This window comes from Ursus arctos, unplaced genomic scaffold (assembly GCF_023065955.2).
Source record: "Ursus arctos isolate Adak ecotype North America unplaced genomic scaffold, UrsArc2.0 scaffold_11, whole genome shotgun sequence".
Taxonomy (NCBI): domain Eukaryota; kingdom Metazoa; phylum Chordata; class Mammalia; order Carnivora; family Ursidae; genus Ursus; species Ursus arctos.
Window position 1 is genome coordinate 61,641,475 of NW_026622775.1, and position 21,913 is coordinate 61,663,387.

Genomic DNA, 21,913 nt, shown 5'->3' on the forward strand with positions numbered 1-21,913 from the left:
TATTATAAATAAAACCAAAAAAAAAAAAGACAAATAGCGAGCCTCCTGAACAGTGCGAAGCCTTGAACGTTTTTGGTGTTACCATCCCATCATCATCTGCACATCGTTGATGCCCCTCTGTGCGCGTACCCCCAAGAGGCGTGGCTCCCACTGTCAGCTCTGGTGTTTTTGCTCAGCAAAGGATCCCCGACTCGGACCTGGAGCCCAAGGATTTCTGAGGTGAGGGCGCCACCTGCTGGTCCTGCTCAAGCCTCCCCTAAAAGGCAATGACCGTTGGGTCTGCGGTGTTGTCCTTGGGGCTGGGGTCTTGGTTTCCAGGGCTCCGCGAGTCCCTCGCTGTGCCACGCATGTAAACCACCTGTGTCACGTAGCGCAATCTAGATCAGGGCAGGAGGACGCTTCCCTGAGCGGACATCTCGGACGACCCAGTCCTGCTTCTGGGGTAGCAGAGAGGGAGCAGCACAGGGGCGCGGATGGCGCAGGTGGGAGCAGCAGGTGTCCCAGCCACCTGTAGCCGACTTCTCGATTTTGGCGCCAGCACAGAGGAGTCTTGCGTGATGCCAGGCGTGCCAGGCGCTATTCTGACCATCTACTGCAGTTAACTAATGTAATCGTCTTGAGGAACATACGAGGTAGGTACTATTATGGTTCTTCCCCACTGTACAAATGAGACATCGGAGGTACAGAGAGGCTGTGACTCACCCAAGGTCACACAGCCAGGAAGGGTGGGACTGCGATTGGATGTCCCGAGTCCATGCTGTGTGATCCACCGGTCAGGCCGCCCCTACCTCTACTTTCCTCATCTGAGAAATGGGCGTACCATCCTCCTTGCCTTTCCAGGCTGGCTGGCGCTGGCATAAAAGCTGCGAGGTGAACATGCCTGGTCAGTTCTACAGGCTGGGCCGCAGGTGCGAGCCATCCCCCGGCCCCGCGGGCGCCGGACCCATGTCCCCGCGCCGGGGCCTAGGGCTGTAGCTCATACTGCTCCTCGGTGGCCGTGTGGAAGTCCTCGAGCACAGATTGCAGGAACTCAAAGGTGGGCCGCTCCTCCGGCCGGCTCCGCCAGCACTCGGCGATGACACCGCGGTACAGCTCGGGCGGGCACGAGTCGGGGCGCGGCATGCGGTAGCCCCGCTCCAGGCTGCGGATGACCTCGGGGTTGCTCATTCCTGCAGGCGGAGGGGACACAGAGCGCGGCTGAGGGGCGGCAGGGGCCTGTGAGGCACAGACCACCGCCTCATCCCTTGCAGGTCACCTGGCTGCCTGGCTGGTGGCACTGAGAAACATTCCTTTATCCACTGTCATTGCTTGGACAACAGCTGGACGTGAGGCTGTGGATGGTCTCCTTAGTGCGAGGGCAATTCCTCCGTGTGTGGGACCCTGTCCTGCTGATCTGCCATGGCGACGCCCCCCAAGCCCACCCCTCACTGGGCAGGTGCTCTGTGAAGTTGCACCAGCCGGCTGAGGGAGACTGCCCCCGGCAGGTTGCTGAGCGGCCCAAGCCCTTTGGGGCTGGCAGATTGTACAGTCAGGATAGGGCTTTCGGGACTGCACCCAGGGTGGAAGGCCAAGGGAGAGACAATTTGTCCTCAACTGAGAACAAACCAATTTGGAGTAAACTTGAGTTCAGACACTGAATGTCACTTAATTCCAGGTTTGGGGTTTACTGACCTCTGCTGAATGAAGGGGAAACAGCCCTGTTGCCAAGAGCCATGTTGAGGAAAGGGGCGGAACCTCTGTCCCCAGAGTCACATGCATGGGTCTCTGTTCCGCCTGCGGGGACCCCATTCTGGTGTGGATGTGGGCAACCCCAGGCACCAAGGCGGGGGGTATCTGTCATTGCAGCCATTTCTGGAAGGCAGGGAGCCCACCTAGTCACTGAGGGACCAAGCCACCTACCTGGGTAGGGTACACGCCCATAAGTGACGATTTCCATCAGGAGGACTCCAAATGACCACACGTCTGCTTTGATGGTGAACACCCCAAAATGGATGGCCTCTGGGGCAGTCCACTTGATGGGGAACTTGGCCCCTGTGAGAAAAGCCACGAGCATCTTTGTGAGGCCATGACTGACTCCCTATGCCCCTGTCCCTCCCTCCCTTTCGCAGGGCTTGGACCACTGTACACAACTTGTACAGAGATGCTTGCAGAGAACCACTAAGACCCTAGGACACAGGAGCAGGCATGTGCAGACACTGGGGTCCACAGCACAAAAGATGAGCTCTGTCACCCTGTTTGGGTCTTGACTCAGTGGGCTACACAGAGCTGCCCACATGTGTTTCCACCTGGGACAGAAGAGTCATTTTCCACTTCACGTGTTTAATAACAGGAATCCACGGCTTGGGCAAGTCACCTTAACTTGTCCCTGCCTCAGTTAATTCCTACCTGCAAAATGTCAGACGACTCATGTACCACCTCGGGTCACAGTGAGGAGGGAACTCCAATCCTGCTGTCCCATGAAGCCCTGTGGTTGGCTGCAGCCTGGTCAGCATGCAGAGTAGACGGCATGTAGCTCAGCACTGGATTACCTCCTTCCTTGCCCTGCTTTCTTGGTCTCCCCAGCCAGCCTGAAGCTTCCTCAGGGAACAAGCCCTGCTGATCCTTGTCCTGTACCAACTGATTCATATCGTCAGCTAATAGGACTTGCTAACTAACTTGATAAATGGGTTTGACCATTTCAAATCCTCTAGGGGAGAGGCTTTTTTTTTTTTTTTTTTTTTTTTTTTTTTTTTTACCTCAGTTATACCAAACAAAGGAAAGCAGAGTGCTCTGTGGAAACCCTAATTCAGGTATAAGCTTTTGCTCCTCATGCTTCAGAAAAGTATTTTCCTAAGTGTGTTCTGTGAAACCCTAGCTCTGTTGGAGGTTAATAGAGGCTAAGTGGAAAAAATATCTTGGGCTCCAATTAGTTTGGGAGAGACCAGGTGAAGCCAATGTACACTGTTTCTTTGCTGCAGGACCTCTCAGTGCCTTTAATACGTTGGTGTGCACCAGGGATCTCCAAAGGGGGTCTGGACAGACTATGCAGCATCTCCAAACCTGCATCATCACAAAGCCATTCGTCATCGGGCCCTAGTGCTCTGCAGAGCACCTTTAAGGAAATGCTGATATACCCGGGAGGAAGGCCAGAATTGGGAAAACCACAAAGCTCGCAGATCTCTTCACATAGGGCTCTGCTCTGGAGTGGCAAGGAGAAGCCCAAGGGGGTTTAGGGAGTTGGGGAAGGTAAGGCCCAAGGTCTCCCTCGTAGGTGGAGGCTCTGCTCACCTTCTTGGGCGGTGTATTCATTGTCAATGATGCGGGCCAAGCCGAAGTCAGCGATCTTGCAGCACAGGGTCTCAGACACCAGGATGTTGGCTGCCCTCAGGTCACGGTGGATTGAATTCATTTGCTCGATATATGCCATTCCTTCGGCAATCTGAGGCAACAGGCCACACAGTGAAGGACAGCGTAGGGACCTCCAAGCAAGGATGGAGCCCACCCAGCGTCCCCTGCACAGCCCCTATCAGGAGAGGAAGGACCCTGCCCACCTATGTGGAGGGCCAGCCTTCACCCCCTCACAGCCTGGAAGGGGCAGGAACACTCGGGGGTCTGTGTTTGTGTTCGTGCTCGTGTTTGCTGGCAGGTGCATAGGGGGTGGCGGGTGCTGCTGGAGAAGGAGAAGGAGAAGGAGCAGGTTCCTGAGTGGAGAAGAATGCTGCCCTCAACTGCTCCTCAGCTGACCAAGCCATAATCCCCAGCCCTCAAAAAGCCCAGAAAGGCAGAGACACTGGCGTCAGAGCCAGAGCAGCCTGAACCCCTCCCCCACTTCTGTCTCCTTCCAAGTGTCTGCAGGGGCAGAAGACAGCAGAATGAAAGCAGGAGAAGGTCTCTCAAGCGGCAGGGGAAGAAAAGGGCAGGGAAGGAGGGAAGGAAAGGATTTTATCTCCTCGCCAAGTCGGAAGCACGGTTCTGGATCAGGGAGCCTTGGACTGGAGTTGCTTAAGCTCCCTGAGGGGTCCCCATCCTGACCTGGAACATGAGGAAAGGGGTCTCCAGGGTGTGGAGTGGAGGTGGGCACTACACAAGACATGTGGCCAAGGGCCTAACCCAGCACCGCCTGAGGCAGGCACTCGGAGGGCACGCGCAGAATCCCAACGGACCAGGGGCTGTTTCTGTTTCAGTCCCCGATCACCAGCACTGGGCCAGGAATAGCTGCTTGTGTGTCGCTTGTGTCTTGTAGTTGAGGAAACTCACTCAGGCTTTATTCACTGCACTCCCAGTTAATGGATGAAGAAATCAAGGCAGAGAATAGAATGCCAGTGTACCTCGTCAGACCAGCGATGGCAAGAAGGCAGCGCTGGAATTCATCCCACGTCTCCGTATGTGTCCATCTGACCTCCGTTCACTTAGTCATTCATTTATTTTTCCTTTATAAATCATTGCATCAATATACATTTATTGGTGTGCTACTGTGGGGACTAAAAAGCTGAATACCAAATATCTTGTATCTGGACAGCATTTACCAGTACTTCTCCCATTAACAAATATGTACTGAGCAGTACTAGAAATACTACCAAAAAAAAAAAAAAAAAAAAAAAAAAAAGATCGCGTGGGATCCAGACCTGCTTTCAAGAAGACCACGCCATGCGCAAAGCTAACAGAAACTCGTGCACTAAGTGCTCTCTGCCACTTTCCCGTCCAGGGGAATTTGAATTGAATTTAACTTGGGTCTTAAACATCGATTAGGATTTTGCCCAGGCATTCTGAGCGGAGGCAGCAGCCTGAGCGAGGGCTCACGGGTGTGACAGGACATTTGGGGGCTGCTGTGGGGCTGCAAAGTAGGGCACATGGGTTATGGTTGTAGGGGAGATTTGCATTTCAACCTGCAAGCAGGAAAGGGAGCGCCCAGAAGGGTAGGGGGTGTGTGTGTCCACACGCTTGCATGGCGAGGCGCTAGCATGATTAGAATGTGGTTTAGAAGCTGTTCACCTAGAAGGTTCTGATTTTCTGGTTTCCTAACCCTTCGATACTTGGCCACACCTAGGCATAAATGCAGGTGGCTTTTCACATCGTTTGCCCCTGGGGGACCTAAGATTTCCCCAGGGACTGATAAAGAGACAGAGGAGAGTGAGAAAAGGCAAAGAAAGAAAGAAAGAAGAGGTGGACACGCTTACCACTGTTATGTGGTTTGAAACGGGTTACCCGCGTTAATTTTCCGAGACCACTCAGCAGCCTACTCAAACCCATCTGAGCTTACCTCAGTGGAAAAAGGGCATCGTGACATCAGTTCCTGCACTGATACTAATAACAGATAATACCAGACAAGGTGGGGATGGGGTGGTGTGGGTGAGGGGGAGGTTTCCTCTCTGGAGGCGGATGTGTGTGTGTTTCTGTGTCTCACCGGCTGACCACAGACCAGAGCTTTTCTGCTGAGAGTTCCAGTTTTAACAGACACACACACTCAGGGCCACCAGATGTGTTTTCCTGCCAGTTACAACTCTCAGCTAACATCCCTGGGGAGGAAAGATTCCTCCTCTCCATTTTGCTCTTGAAGTCTGGATTGTGATTCACCTGCTAGAGAAGGCATTTGTGGGCACGATCTGAGGAAGAAAGGTGGTCACAACAGAACACCTGCCTGCACCCTTACGTGGAATTCATGTGAACTCTCTGGGTTTCCCACACTATCCGTTCTCCCTCTCTTCGTGAGTAATAGGACTCACCTCATTCCATCCTGATGGCCCAGAATAAAGACTACATTTCCCGATCTCCCTTGCAGCTTAGGTGTGGCCAGGTGACAGGGCTGGGGGTTGGGGGGGGTGGAGAAATGTGAAAGCAAGGATAGTAGGTGACTTCAGGGAGATGTCTCTGGAGGGAAGAAGGTGGGCTTTCTTTCTCCTTACTTCTTCCACCAGTTGAGAAGAGGACAAGATAGTTAAGTGTGAGCAGCCATCTTGGGTGAGAAGACAACAGGCTAAGTGCCCAGCAGGTGAAGAAACGTGGGTCCCTGTGTCTTTGAGGGGCACACCCACCTGACTGCCCCCAGACAGCCCACCTCTGGATGTTTACAAATTTAAACCATGATTACTTTGGGTTTTCTGTCCTTCCCAGCTCAGCCTAAATTGAATGGATACAACCTCTGAATAGCCAATTTCGTGAAGCCACAGGGCACAGAGGAGAGAGCCTGGGTGCCTTAAGGCATTATTCGTTTTGGGCTCCCCTGTGCTGGATAGCTCACAAACCTGGGCTGACATGTCGATCAGTCGTGGGAGGGACAATCTGCTACCTTCATCCGTCTTCAGGAAATCCAGTAAGCATCCTAAGGAAAGAGAAGCTGCATCTGCTCTTCTGCAAAACGATCCAAGCCCAGCTGTGCCAGCCTCTCCCAGGTGTGGGCTGCTCCCCGCCTGGCGTCAGGAAGCACGGGGCACCTGGTCAGATCGCTCATCCACAAAGAATCAAACCACCCACAGCGGCGGAGTGCTTTCTGCTTTACAGAAATTCGAGTCTCGGTCGTCAGAGCATCCCAGGGGGCAGCTACTCTGCTTCCAGGGGCTCAGAGGACGTTCGGTTTCAACCAGGTTCAGAGCCACCCAGCCGGGGAGCCAGGAGCAGAACCTGCTCTTCCGACTCTTAAGTTTAGTGCCTATTCCTGGCATGACGTTCCAAAGTGTCTTCTTGTCCCCTTCACCCTTTATTGGCAGAAATTCTGCCTTTGAAGACCAAAGGTGCAAGAAAATGCCAGAACAGAGAGACCTGCCTCCCAGGGTTTGGTGCAGGGGGCAAATACTGCTCCATCATGGCATCTAAGAGCTGGGAGGGTGGTCACTTGAGGTGGGGCTGAGGTGGGGGGGTGGGGTGGGGTGGGTAGCCGTTGTGCTCCCAGCTCAATGGCGGCCCCTGCAGGATGATTTCTAAGGAGCTAGGTTAATGTGGCAGGTTAGGATCCTACAGGAAGCAGTGGGCAATCAGGGTCACAGGAGGGGTGGGAGGAATGTCACAGGCTGAGGCCCGACCCCCTGGCCCACTGCCCCATGAAACCTCGTCCCCTCCTCCCCATGGACCTCCATGGCCAGCTGGCCCAAATTCTCTTTTCATCCATGTTGTCAATTATAGTTGTCAAAGGTCCATGGCTAGTGAGTGGCAGAATTGGGACCACAACCCACATCTGGATGCCCAGTCGACCACTCTTGGCAAAGCCTGCCCTCCCTAGTGGGCATCAAACAGTGCTGGGCACAGAAGTTGTCCTCCAAAAGTGGTGGGTGAAGTACTCCTGAGTGGGGGACACAGCTCTGTGAGAACCACTGACCCATCTTGTTTCTCACCATCCTTCCTTTCTGCCCCCAGGCACGTGGAATACCTGAGACCTTAGGATCCTGCCCATAGCCCAGGGATGCCCCACGGAGGTCCCCTGACCGGGAGACCCACTGCAGCAGATGAGTCTCAGCCTTCTGGGCCCCCCAAGCCTGGACCCCCACCCCTCCCTGCCCCATCTGAGGGATGCAGCCCCATGCAGGGTACCACCTCTGGCCATGTACTCGGTCACGATGTAAATGGGTTCCTTGGTAACCACAGCGTAGAGACGAACTAGCCTCTCATGCTGGAGAGTTTTCATCAGGTTGGCCTCCGCCAGGAAGGCCTCTGGAGACATGGTTCCCTCCTTTAAGGTCTTGATGGCCACTTTCACGTTGTTCTTGTAATAACCTGAGCCCGGGTCGGGGAGAGAATAAAGAAGCCATTCAGAAGACTCAGACACTGTGGGAGGTGATCCCTTCACTAAAACGTATATAAGCTTCCAGAAGCCATCCTTATTCTATAGGTGGAGGACTGAGGCCCAAGCTGCCCTTTCCCTACTTGAGTCTTTTCTACCACACCATAGCTTCAGTATGGAAATGAGCGTCCCAGCCGTGGCAACATTGTCTGGGAGGCAGAGGTGGCTTGTAGACCTCCTCCCCTCCTTTCTGTGCCTGTGACGTTCCTTTCCCACTGTACCTCCACATTCTCCCTCCCCTCCATCAAGCCCCCCACCCACACTGAATGGTAAGAGGTAATTCCATCTGGCAAACCAAAGCTAAGAGGAGTGAGCCAAATGTTCAAGTTCACACATCAGTCCATGGCAGGCTAGCCCTGGGCAGTGAAGACTGAGGGAGGGAACCAGCTAGGTGCTGGGAGAGCTGGAGTCTATTCCTACTGCCCCACTGTGGTGTCCTGACAACTGAGGGCAAGTCCCTTCATGTTCCAGGCTTGCATTCATTACCTCATCTGTAAAATGGGTACCATCACCTCCATCCTTTCTCTCGAACAAGCTTTCTGGGGAAGCACAATGCACTGCGTATCCCGAGCCTCCTGGACACAGGGCAGGGAGAGAGAGGCTCCTGGCTGCCACATACTCACCCATCCAGACTTCGCCAAACTGCCCAGACCCAAGTTTCCTGACCAGCTTGAGAGACTGCCGGGGGATTTCCCACTCATCCTGGGCCCAGGGGTTTTGAGGAGCCAGGCTCACACAGGGTTGGGTCAGCCTCTGGCATAAACCGTCCCCTTTCTCTGCATTAGGGAAGAAGAGATGGGGCTGGAGATTACAAGAGCAGCCAGATCACAGCTCTCCCTTGGGAACCAAATCCTTGTTTTTGTCAACCACACTCCCATGTCCAAGTACACATACACTACACACACTCTGCTATTTGCATTGATCTGCTCTCTCTAAGATTGAAAATCCTTGTTATTCTCCAAGAGATCACATGCTGAGCCAGCCAGGAGAAGGGGTTAGGGACATAGACTTTGAATCATTACGTTGATATTTGCCCAGCCTTGGGAGAATCCCCCACCCCAAGATAGCACCAGTGATTCCCATTATCTTGAGATCTCAGGGATAGATCCAAGGGCTCCTCCACCCGACACCCCCCCCCCCATCACATCCTCCCCTCTTACGAGAATAATGCTGCACCAGAGCTTGGAGAGTAGGGAAGGTGATGCGGGGAGAGATGTAATAGCCCCCTTCATCCAGGGAGCGGATCTTGTAGTGTTTGATCATCTCCCCCTGGGTGGTCACGTCCTTCACAGTCAAGGAAAAGGCACCTAGAGGAGTAATAAAGACATAGGCATACAGAGGGAAAATCAGAATTGGGCTTCATTTCAAAGCCTCCCCAAATTCTGCTCCCTATTTTGACCCTTTCCACCATAAGTTACCTTTCTTTCATCTCAACCTTAACCCTCTAGAAAGCCTTCCCTATCCTCTCCACTAAACTCAGACCTTGATGTTTCTTCCCCAGTTTCTCAGACTCACTCTGGAGCAGGCAGGATGTTCACTTAGCAAACATGCTGTCCCCGCATGGGCACGTGGTCATTCAGGGGACCCCCTTTGCCATGGACTATTGAGAAATGTAGAGTTATTGGAGGAACTAGGGGATGGATTGATTCATGGATTCATTCACTCATTCATTCTAGCTGAAAAGGCTGGCCCCGACCCCACAAGGAATAGCAAATCCCAAACTTAAGCCCTCATGTCCGTGGAGGAGAGCAGAATAACTTATTTCCCCAATTCATACACATTTATGCACCTTGTCCTGTATATTACTGTCTGCCCGCAGACAAAGGTGGCAGATGCTAAAGGTTAAGAGCTAAAGGCAAGCGTTTCCACTGGAGAAATGTCTTTCCACAAACTTGATGTTTTTATAAAATGCCTCTGTCCAGCTCTCTGGGTACCACGACCGCCACTCTTTATAGGAAGATGAGGAAACTGAGGCCAGGAAGGGGAACACCCTGGCTGGCTTGAGGGCTCCCCATCCTCCTTGAGGACGCTTTTGCGGTAAGCGATACCACGCTCTCCCGCTAGGTGTCAGGCTCGGACGCCTCTTCTTTGGGTGTGCACGCCTGGTTTTCCCGCTGTGCTGTTTGTCTCCATCGAAAACCACCTTTCCCTCTCGTCTGCCTTAGTTATTGCGCCTCTCATCACCTACTTGCAAAAGGATGCAAGCTGTGTGTGCACCTCGCCGCCGCCAGGCCCATCCCAAAGCCGCGACCCCAGCTCCACCCTGTGCGCTGCAAACTGTCTCCCCCGCCTCGCCCGGGTAAGTGCAACCGTCCGTGTTCCAGCGCTAAGAAACCAGAGAGTGGCTTTAGTGAGTCCATTCAACCTCGCACCAGCCCGTAGTGAGGAAGAGGGCCTTTCTCCCTCCACCTTTTTTTTCAACTGTACCCTGTGTAGGCTGCATCATAAGAGGCCTAGGACACCCTGCTCTCCTCCCCACGATGCTGCTCCAGGAGCTCATGATTTAGGGGCTCCCGCTTGCCTGGGTTCATCCAAGAGCCTGTCCCCGATTTCTTTTCACAGTTTAATATTCTTCTTAGAGGGGACCTCCAAATCCTATCCGCTGCTGGTTCAGGGCTCCCAGAGACTGAGACTTAACACCGCAGAACTGTCTGCCTTCAGACTGGGAAACTAGTTGGTCCTCACACAGATACCCATAAACAGAGGCTTGAGAGGCTATGGGACGTCCTGGAGGCAATAGGGGGTGGGAATTCATTTCCCCTGCTTCTGAGGGCAGCGTTCCTTCCCTGTCTCACATTCACTGCCTGTGGTTTTCAGATGCAGACGGAGAGCACTTGCTTCGGAGTTCTGAGGAGCACGTGTGCACAAGTGTCTATGTGCGTAGACATGTGTGTGGGCTTGATGATGCTGGGGCAGTCCTGCAGCCCCGGCTACATCTGGCCAATTCCCAGCTTGGACTAGCTTCCCCAGGGTGGGCAAGGACAGGAGGGAATACCCCTACCTTTAGAGAACCCCTTCCTCCATCCTGAGGTCGGGGGTTCCTTTCTCTCCAGAGGGCACCTTAGCAATAGACCATGACTAAGACGTCATGTCCAGGGGGAAATCACATGATTCTGGGACTTTGTGTCAGCCTAATAGGGGTGGGTGGGGATACATAGGAAAGGAGATGGGTTGAGCGATCATTGCCAAAGCGGAGTGTTGAGTACCAGGAGTTCCATTATACTATTCTTTCTACTTCTGTACATATTTGAAATATTCTATAAAAACAAAACAGGCATGTCATCTCCAGTGATTCCCATATGGTTTCTTGGTCAAAGGTGCTTTGCTGTTAAAATGGACTAGTGGCAATATGGCTATATATATATATATATCCATATATAGATTTAATCTATTGGTGCATTTCCAGAAATTCTGTAGAGCACCCAACTTACCAATGCACCCCTCCTGTTCCTCAACTTGGCCTTGACCCTTTGAACGGCAGGGAGGGGTCGGGATCTCCCCCGAGCCTCCCAGGGTATAACGAGCAGCTCTCCTCGTCCCACATTAGCTGCTCTGATGTTCCCACTCACTGCCATTCTCAAGCCATGATGGTGCTGAGGGACAAGGCAGCAGAGAGCTCCCACTAAGCAGAACATCTGTCTCCTCTCATTGCCCCAACCACAGGGAACCAACTTGCAGCTCAGCCACCGTTTCTCCCCTTCATCCTCTGATGTCACTGTCACCACCTCCTCTCCAGTAAAAAATTGGCCACAAGGATGTAAGAGGTCCTTATGTGCCATGTCCTGATGAACAGAGGCTTTCTTCACACTGTTCTGGAAATTTCCCTCCATCAGCCCACGACAGGCCAGCTGGACACACTGTAGAGCTTGTAAAGCCTCTTAGATGATTTGGGCTCTGAACCTCCAACCCCTGCTCACTGTTGGCCTCATGGGAGTCACTTCCTCCCTTAGGGACTCAGTTTCCTCACCTTTCAAATGGGGGTATTGACTTAGCATCCCAAAGATGGCAAACATATACCAGGAAGCAGATATGATAAGGTTCAGAGCAGCACATTCATAACTGCCCCAAACTGGAAACAGCACATGTCTCCCAACATCAGAAAGGAGAAACAGCTTAAGAATGTTCATATACTGGGTTCTGTATAGCAGTGAAAGTGAACAGACTACTGCCCTCCTCGACAAAATGAGGGGACCTGTTAGGGGCAGAACTGTGTCCCTCCCCAATTCCTATGTATAAGTCCTTACCTCCGGTACCTCAGAATGTGACTCTATTTGGAGAGGAGAGGTTTATAAAGGAAACTACTAAGGTCACTGGGGAGGGGAATCCCTAATTCAATATGACTGGTGTCCTTGTTAGAAGAGGAGATTAGGACGCAGACTGAGGAAAGACACAGGGAGAAGGTGGCCATCTGTAAGCCATGGAGAGAAGCCTCAGAAGAAACCAACCCTGCCACCACCTCGAGCTTGGACTGCCAGCCTCCAGCACCGTGGCACAGTACATTTCTGTGAAGCCCCTGGTTTCTGGTACTTTATTACAGCAGGCCTAGCAAATTAATATAAAACGTCACATGCAATGTCAAGTGGAAGGGACAAGACATACAAAAGTAAAAATAGTACGATTCCACCTGCATAAAGTTGAATATACGAAACATGGGTGGCAAAACCGTAAGGAAAAGCAAGGAAGGATTTCCCTAAAAGTTGGGATGCCTGGGTGGCTCAGTGCGTTAAGCATCTGCCTTCAGCTCAGGTCATGATCCCAGGGTCCTGGGATGGAGTCCTGCATTGGGCTCCCTGAGCAGCGGGGAGCCTGCTTCTCTCTCTACCCCTCCCCCTGCTTGTGCACATGCTCTTTCTCTCTTTCTCAAATAAATAAATAAATAAAATCTTAAAAAAAAGAAAAAAAAAGAAAAAAGGATTTCCCTAAAACTTGAGATAGCAGTGACTTCTCTGGGGGTGGGGGTGGGTAGGTTGAGTCAGAGAGGAGCACAAGTGGAGCAGTGAGAGGGGCTGTGGACATCTGGAATGTTCCCTCTCTTGTGTCTACACAGGTGTTTACCTATTATGACTCTATAATTGTACCCTCACTTATAATTTATGCAACTTTTATATGTTTTACATGTCATAACAAAAGGAATTTTAAGAAGGAAAGAAGGAGAGAAAACCAAATGAAAGAGAAAGAGAAAGCCCGGTGGCCTGCGGGTGGCAGGAGAAATGTTTCGGGGGTTTGAATCCATGAGTGCTCCCACTTCTCCACAGTAGCCACAGCCCTCTTTCATAGCCAGGCATGGGCCGTTCTCCAAACTTCTGTCACCTTCCAGGATCCTGTAAGTGTCTGAGGTCACAGCCTCTGGCTGAGATGACCTCTAAGAAGTCTATCAGCTCCCAAATCCTTTGATTCCAAAACATGGCTTTGGGTCGTGCCCCCTCTTCCGACCCTGCCAGCCTCAGTGCCCCCACTGAGCCAGAGATGATGCACAGTGGCCAGGGCGGGAGCGGCTCTCCAACTGCCTCTCCTACTTGCTCCCTGTACATTTCCAGCCTGGCCAGTGGAGACCTGTTGGCACCACGGTCTCACACTCAGTGAGTAGGCACTAGACAGGCTGTCCGGGCAGGGCCTGACTTGAGAGGGAGACGGGAGCCCCAGAAGCCGCCGGGTTCCCATGGCTGGCATTCCCCACCCACCATCCCCTCCCAGAAGCAGCCTCGGGGGGGCTTCCTGGGGACTGCACAGGAGGATGTGCTGGGCACCATGCTTACCTTTGTTGGTTTCACTCTCTCTGATAAGAAAGGAGCCCGCTTTATTGATTGGAGCCAGAAGCTGCCTCTCAGCATCCTTCCGGCTAATTGATTTAAAGAACCATCTGGAAAAGAGCAAAGGCAGGCAAACATCAGAGGCCGGCCATGCTCCTCAGATATTCTTATCCGTACCTCCCTTCTCAGTTGTACGCCTCCCCACCCCAAAAAATAAAATAGTGTTTTCCTGTTTTCAGGTTAACCTGAGCTAACAATACTCCTCACACCTTGATTCATGAAATGCCCTTTGGTCCCTGCGCTCCCTTTTCTTTTCACTTCCCATCAAAGGATAGACTTACTGCTTTCTTGAACTGAGAACATATTTTGGGTGCCCTTTGTTAATTCTACTCTGGGAAAGGGCACCCGACCTCCTTCTCTCAAAGCACCCCCTCCTTGAGGTCAAGTCTGAATTCCACCAAGTGCTGAGACTCTCAGAGCACATATTCCTGCCATGTTCCTCTCAAGCATGGACCAGTCAGTGTGGAAGTAAGTGGGCCCACGGCCCCACACACTGTTCCAGGGAAAGGCACAGGGCTGGGAGTGCCAGACAGAGAACCTTCCCAGGGGCGACCATCGCTGGATGAGGGACACCTGGTAAGGCCACTAACCCGGTTCCTGCACTTTGCTCAAGAGTTTGACAGAGTCCGAGCTCTTTCAGGGGAAAAGCCACATCCTACCCATTTTTACTGCTTTCTCAGTACTTGGACAGAGTCAGAGTCCAGGTACTGTTTGCCCAGCGCATGCTGTGGGAGGGAATGAGTGACTGGTGCTGTGTGGAAGTGGGTTATGAGGCTGCTGGGGAGTACTGCTCTCTGGAGGCCAATTCTGGATGAGGCCACCACGCTGTGAGTCCCCCTGAGGCCTGCCCACTGGAGGCACTGGGAAGAGAGGGAGCTGATCACCATGCCTCGATGTTAGCTTGCAAGGCCATGGGCCAATAGGGCTGTTTCTATCCAAATGAGCCAGGGGAGGGGCAGCTCCATTTCACAGAGGGGAGGAGTGAAGTGAGCAGGGAGGGGTGTCTCCCTGAGCACCAGGTTGTCAGGGACCAGGGACGGTGGATAAGCTTTCCCCCAGCAGTTCCAGTTTGTGCCCCTTTTCTGCTCCCTCCATGCTGGGCTCACAGAGGCTCACCTTCCAGCCACTTTCTGACCACTCCCTGCCCAGCGGCCCCCAGAGCAGAAGCAGCAAGTGAGCCTCCGCTTTGAAGGCCTTCCCTGTGTCCACCTACTTTTCCACTTCCAGGGTCTCCACTTGGGCCACAAAGTTGCTGGGCACGTAGCCTTCTCTTCCGGTGATGAGAGACCTGGCCAACCACCAGTCTCCAACTCTACGGAGGAGGAGGGAAACCAGAATGGGATAGTAGCCCCTGTGGGCCTCTCCCGGGGGCCACTCACAGCCCTCCCTCCACTCCGATCTTGTCCCTGAGGCAGAGGATTCACAGAGTGCAGGCGAGAGGGAGCTTGGACGAGTTGCTCAGTGAGGGGGATGCTAACTTGCCAAGCATCTCACAGGAAGGGGTTGATGAAGCCTCTAGGGGAAGAGTTTGCCCAGACAGCCTGACCACCCCAGAGGGCCCCTCTCTTCCGTGAGTAGCCTTCCTCTTGATTAATGGGACAGATTGAGAGTTTAGTGAGTGAGTTGGGACCAGACGGGAAAGACAAACGCAGGAGGAGAGCTGCTGCCCAAAGGAGGAGCCGGGCAGCCCACGTATGCCCAGAAGGTTGGGGCTTTCATACTTTTGTCTCAAGGCCATTGCAGAACTTCAAGAACAAAAGCAGAACCTCAGGGGTCCACAGAACAAGCCAGACCTTTGAGAGAGAGCAGACTTTGGAGGAGTTTCTGAGCGGGAGACCTGGAAATCAAGTAAAGTTGATTTCACGAGTAGAATCCTGTGCGAGGTCTTGTCTGGCAAGGGAGACACAGCCAGGCAAGTGCTGTGCCCATCAGGAGGGCTTCACGGAAGAGGTGACGTTCCAGCTGGGTTTTGAAGGAGGAGTAGGATTTTGACAGTGGGGCAGTTGATAGTGAATGGAAACCACCTTGTGAGAAAGACTTTGGAACGATAAGTAGAAGGAAGACGACTGGGTCAAGGTAAAAAGAAATGGTAGCTGATTGGGCTGGGGGTGGAGTGATGGAAGAGATACTCATGGAGGGTGGGAGTGGGGTGGAGTGAGGCGGTGGACGGCTGGGTGGCCATCCTGCTGTGATAGGGAGGCACAGAGGCCTCTGACCATAGGACCGCATTCCAGAAACTTACTCCTTCAGTATCTGCAGCTTCTCCCCCTTCAGCATCTGCAGGTCCCTGTCATTCACTGAGCTGTAGTCGTACAGGGCCACCACGAAATGCTCCTCTAGAGTGAACAAGGAAGAGATGGGCACCGCTCAGGCCCAGCGGAGTGAGGGCAGGGACTGGATAAGTCTGTGCTGTGGGCCATCTCTGGCTGCCATGAGGTCAGGATGACGCAGGGACAGAGGGGAAGCTGTGGTGTGCTTTCTCGCTCCCTGACACAGCAGAGGAAACTCTTGTCTGGCAGACTGACCTCCTGACTTTGCTGCTGGGAACAAGGACGGGCTGCCCCTCAGGGCCTGTCCTGTCTTCCCTTCTGGTCTCCACATCAAAAGCCCTGGCCAGGGCTACCCTCTCAGGGAGTGGCTAGCCCAAAGATCTAGGGAGATGGGCTTCATTGGGCTGATGGTTGCTGTCCCAAGTTTGGGAATGAGCATAGGCTGATTCCTTATTGCCTTAAAGGCACATGAGCTTCCCTTCTCTTCCCCTTCTCACCTCTATTCCAAAGGGGGTAGTGGTCTTGGAACATGGCCGCTGTAACCTTGACCTGTCACCGTGCCCAAGGCCCTATCACAGTGCTCCTGGCAGGCGGTACCCCTGATTTGCTGCTGGTCCTGGGAATGGACGTCCGAACGGCCACTGCTAGTGAGGAGGACTTTGCTGCACAGCTCTGGGGAGCCAAGAGCCGCTGGAAAAGGTCACTTGGAGACCACCTAGCTCACCTGGGAGCAGATGACTCAGCTTTGTCACTGAAGTGTGGTGTGATGGGCTAGTCACCTCCCTATAGGGGGTAGAGGGGATTGGAATAGATGACAGCACCCCCCCTCCAGTTCTGAGATTCAAGTCATTGCACCAAAGGCAGTTAGTTTATTTTTTCCCCAGGGCTTCCCCTTGGTAGGAAGTGAAGGACAAGCCCTGTGGTAACTAATGGTGATCTCCAGCAGGGTGAGAAATACCAGGTAAGATAACTCATCTGGTTTCAGCCTGTTGCTCAGGCGTTTGACAGGCTCTGAGCTCTCTCAGGTTGAGGAGCCATGTCTTACCCAATTTTGCAGCCTCTCCAGTACTCGAACAGAGCCAGGCTCTGGGTACTGTTCACTCAGTGCATACCTGGTGGGGGAATGACGGACGGAGGCTCTGGCAGAGCTCCTGGTGCTGTGTGGAGGGGCTGCTCTCTTGCAAGCCAATTCTGAAGGAAGCTACCATCCTGTGAGGCCCCCCAAGGTCCAAACCACTGACCCAGGAGGGCCAAGGTCACTCATTATGCGACCCCCCACTGTCCTACTCACCAGAGTGGCAGTAGAGACTGGGGGTGAGGGAGGGTGGTGTGAGTAGTCAGAGGTGGGAAGCTACTTTGAAAGTGGGCAAGTGGGGAGAAAGATGGTGCTTCCATACACGGAGCAGACTCAGGGCAGGAGGGAAGATGCAGACCCATCGGCCCTCACCCTTTGAGGCTGGGGTTAGAATCTTTGAAAACCTGGGTTCGTTTTTATGCTGTTTGTATTTGTTGTAACGTTTTTCTTTTTGTCGCAGTTGCAGTTTGTAGTCCTTTTTTGAAAAACAAAAAAACAAAAAACCACCCAGGCTCAGATACAGGAACTGGGGCTTGGTTCTTGGAGGGGCCCCCACGGGCAGGTGAAGCCTGGGGCAGAGCTGGGCCACACCCCTCGCTGTGCCTTGTTTAGGCCCCTCCCCACACAGACGCCTCCTCTCTGACCCTAGAGGGCTTCCCTGTTCTCTCCAGGAAGCTGCTCTCAACTGGGCCCCTGTTCTGCCTGCATGCAGCCCTGGCCCAGGGCAGATGGCCTGTAGAGCCTCGGCTTCAAAAGCAGCCCCTTCTTACCTTGGTCTGGGCATGTGTCCGGAGGTGCAGGGGCCAGGTGGTTAAACAGGACCTGGAGCAGAAACACACAGACACACACAGACACACACAGACACACACACACACACACACACACACACACACGTGCTGTGTTAGTTCAAACCCCTAAGGCCTGGGCAGGAAGGCTGCTGCACCTGTCAGCTGGGTGCTCTGTAGGGAGCTGCTCTGTCAACAGGAGGTTGCACGGTAAATTGTTCACTGTGTGCCACAACTCCTTAGGTACCAGCGTCATCTCACACAGCCCCTGGACCATACACGGGGTCAGAGGAGGAGGGTGTAGGGATGCCCCAGCATTGTAAGAGGCAGCTGTGGAATGGCGGGGGTGGGGGGTGGGGGAGGAGGGGATGGGGGGAAAGTCAGATCACCTGGATTCATATGCTGGCTCTGCCATTAAATGATGAAGCTGCAAAAGGGTATTGGTTCTCAGGGAAAATTATTTTAAAAGCATATTTCCCGGGGCACCTGGGTGGCTCAATCAGTTAAGCGTCTGCCTTCTGCTCAGGTCATGATCTCCGGGTCCTGGGATCGAGCCCTGCATTGGGCTCCCTGCTCAGTGGGGAGACCGCTTCTCCCTTCCCTCTCCCTCTGCCCCTTCCCCCTGCTCATGCTGTCTTTGCCTCTCTTTTTCTGAAATAAATTTTAAAAATCTTTAAAAAATAAAAAAATAAAAACGTATTTCCCTAAAACTCAACCAATCTATCCCTAGGTATATACCCTGTAAAGAAGCTTTTGCATGTGTGTGCTAGGAACCTTGTATGAGAATGATCTCAGCAAAACTTACAACAATACATAAGAATTGTAAAGGGTGGAAATCATCCTTACAACGAATGACAGAAAAATAGGCAAACTGGGGCGCAGTCATGCAAGGAAATGCTACACCACTGTGGGAGCTACTGAGCTCTAGCTACGTGCGTCGATGTGGTTGAAGGTCACAGACATAACGGAGATCTGACAACCAAGTCTCAGAAGAATACATGCTGCTTGATTTGATTGAAAGTACGTAATGGGCAAAATTAAACTAAGCAGTCTTTAGGAGTATACACACATGTGATGATACAGAAAAGCAAAGCTAAGGAATGATGAACACATTCAGGATAGGAGCCTGGGGTGAGGGATGGACAAGGGGGATGATGGTCCCTTCTCCCCTTTAAGATCAGAGGGGCTGCATTGGGTGTTCATTATTCTTTTAATTTGACGGTTGTGTTATGAATATTCTTTTTTTGTACTCCATATTTATTGAAAACAATTTTGAAGTTGCATTTTGCAAAATGGTATGTACAGTATGGCTCCATTGAAAATATAAACACATCATATAAATAACATCGAGAATAAGGGTCTGGGGGCAGGAGCCCCGCAGTGCTAACTCTGGGTATCGCTGGTAGTGGGATAATGAGTATTTATAATTTTTCCCCATAATTAGTATATATGATGTGATTTTTTTAAAAGTGAAAAACATTGGGGGGCCTCGGTGGCTCAGTCAGTTGAGCGTCTGCCTTCGGCTCTGGTCATGATCCCAGGGTCCTAGGATCGAGTCCCGAGTTGGGCTCCCTGCTCAATGGGGACTCTGCTTCTCCCTCTCCCTCTGCCCCTCACCCTGCTCATGCTCTCTCTCTCTCAAATATATAAATAAAAAATCTTAAAAAAAAATAAAGTTAAAAACATTCCAGGCTCTATAACTTATTAGCATGTAACTTTGGAGAAATTACTCAGTCTAAGTCTGAGTGTGCTCTGGCCATCATTCACTGATTCAACAAACATCTCATTGTTCTGTGCCAAGCCCTAAACTAAGTTGGGACGTAGATAAAATGCCTCGTTTGTCTAAGAAATGGGATTAGCCATTCCCATATCCTATTAGGTCACTGTTGGACTAAAGTATGACCAGTTGAATGTGCCCCTGGAGGTAGAGAGTGAGAGAACAGGTTCCAGGCATGACTCCCAACTGCCCCAAAGATAGGTGGCTGGGTGGGGGTGGGGGTGTCACAAACAATCATCTAAAAATGCATCATTGGAATGCAGCAGCCTCCGTGAAGGGCTCTAATTGCTCTGTGAACCAGCCAGAATTGCATCTCAGGGGCCTGAGGGTTTGCTGGGGAGGTGTGGATAGTCTTAGGATTCCTTATCCCCAGAGAGTAAGCTCCTTAGAATGCCCGCAGCAGCGCCATGAAGGGGACACTGATCTCCAGGGGCTTCTGGGTAAGGGTGGGGGCAGCAGATGTTGCTAAATGCCTCAGACCCTTTCCCACCACACCCTCTTCTCAAGCTGACCTTTTTGATTTCTTTTTCTCTTCAAGGCTGCCCTTGTGAAATGAAAACTGCCTAAGAATCACTGGGGACTACCCATGTCCGATCTTGTGCTAAAGGTAGTATGTTATGGAATTGCATGGCTGTATATACATCACATATTGTTACAACCCTATCAGAAAGGCACTTTCACTATACCCATTTTACAGATGCAGAAACTGAGGCTTAGGGGAGTTGAGTAACCTGCTTCAAAGCACACAGCTAATCGATGTAAACACCTGCAATTGGCTGCTAAATGTTCTGTCACACCAACATGAGGTAGGTGCCACATTTGGTGGCAGGGGCAAGGGGCCGATTTGTCAGAGCCCTGGATTATCTAGAAATGGCCCTGGCGCTGGCTGGAGAAGCAGCAGCCTCCAGGGAGTTGCATATGTTCTCTGCTCTTTTCCTCCCCCTCCCTCTCCAGCTGGGAACAGCTGTCACTCACCAGGGGTGGCAGTGGTGGGGGGTCTTTGCTCTGGGTGCTGACCTTCACAGGACTCCATCGGCCCTTACTCTTCTCCTTCACCTGCTTTTTGCTGCTCACCACTCCCATCCTGTCGGAGAGCACACCGCAGAGTGGTGATGTGAGTAGGTCTTCAGAGCCTCAGTACAGAAGAGCTCCCCCAACCCCTTCTGGATAGCCAATTAGAAAGGCGGGGGGGAGGAGGGAAGGAGGGGGGGCAATGAAGGTCAAAATCAGAACATGGAGTCAGTAGGGGTCTGGCAGGCTAAGCTTGCATCATTTTTTCCCCCCAGAGCAGGAAGAAGTGGTCCAGAGAGGAGGAATGACTGTATTTAGGACACAGAGATCATCTGAGCAAACTGCCACATCCTGCTGGGGTGGATCCCTGTGCCCTGGGGACAGGAGCCCTGGCATCCAGAAAGAGTCTGACAACGTGTCTGGTGGTCTGGGTTCTAGTCTTCATTTTGCCACGGGCTGCAGTACATGGGAAGGTCATGTTCCTCTCTCAGCCCATGTAAGAACATGTCTGAGGTTCTTCCCCACTTAGATTTTCGGGTGAGATGCTGTAAATTCAGGGCACAGTAATAGTTCAGATATCTGAAGCTAACTGCCTCTTCTCAGTAATCTCAGGTTAACTTCCTTAGAGGTGAGAGAAATATGGCCAAGATTTTTCTTGGGTAAAGGATCATAGAATGACAGAAGTGGGAAGGATGCTAGAGACCACAGCCAACATCACCACCACATCAGCATTGCCTCCATTCCAGGGGTGGTTATTCAGGAAGGCCTTACACTTGACCAGGAACTTCACAAACCCTGTTTCTCCTCATCCTTTTCACTCTAAAGTTAGTGTGAGTAGGCATTACCGCTGTCCCAGACTGAGGTTTGACATGTTTAATAGCTGGTTCACGGTCACCTCACCATTGAAGAGCCAACTCTAGAGTCCTGGCTGACCCCATACCACCACACTCCACCTCACACCTGGCCCATCCCCAAGATGCAGTTATTTGGAGGAAAGGACCTTGAGTTCCTGCTCTTGTCTTAAGGGCCATGCGGTTGGTGGAGAGCTCCTGACTGCTTTCAAATGTGTTCACAGCATTTCTTTGATTCCAAGATGCACCTTTTTTCACATTTCACTATCTCTGAAACCGTGATGTGTTTTACAATTGATGATTCATAAAGTAATTAGCTGCATCTTTTTCCCTGTGCTAAACACTAGCCCTCCAAACAGTGGTGTCTTAGATTTAATGAAAATGCAGTGATGTTTTTCTTCCAGAAAGCTGAGAGCACATATCTCATACTACTTCTCCTTAAACTCACCTTGAAAAAAAGAAAGACTATAATAATTTTAAATATAGGACAGACAGACACAATAACAAATAATCCATAAATACTTTGTTGGAGTATGCCTTGCATATAGAGCATGCAACACTTCACATTTGTAAAGAACAGGACT

General features: G+C 51.9%; 1 protein-coding gene across 1 annotated transcript; it reads right to left on the minus strand.

Moving 5' to 3' along the window:
• Positions 1 to 49: 49 nt before the first annotated feature.
• BLK (BLK proto-oncogene, Src family tyrosine kinase) lies at positions 50 to 20,550 on the minus strand. Its single transcript, XM_026518897.4, has 12 exons — positions 20,443 to 20,550; positions 17,676 to 17,727; positions 15,803 to 15,896; positions 14,774 to 14,872; positions 13,507 to 13,610; positions 8,911 to 9,057; positions 8,374 to 8,526; positions 7,504 to 7,683; positions 6,222 to 6,298; positions 3,268 to 3,418; positions 1,900 to 2,031; positions 50 to 1,169 (listed from the first exon to the last, which is right to left on the minus strand). Exons 1-12 carry the CDS (start codon positions 20,548 to 20,550, stop codon positions 964 to 966), a joined length of 1,503 nt encoding a protein of 500 aa, XP_026374682.3. The 3' UTR covers positions 50 to 963.
• Between the last annotated feature and the right edge of the window lie 1,363 nt (positions 20,551 to 21,913).

Excerpts from the sequence above, each read along its gene's own strand:
- BLK (XM_026518897.4), bottom strand. The coding sequence starts at position 20,550 with ATGGGAGTGGTGAGCAGCAAAAAGCAGGTGAAGGAGAAGAGTAAGGGC. Across the intron at positions 15,897-17,675 it reads GGACACATGCCCAGACCAAG|AGGAGCATTTCGTGGTGGCC; the intron begins GTAAGAAGGGGC and ends TGTTCACTCTAG. Across the intron at positions 9,058-13,506 it reads AGAGAGTGAAACCAACAAAG|GTGCCTTTTCCTTGACTGTG; the intron begins GTAAGCATGGTG and ends TTACTCCTCTAG.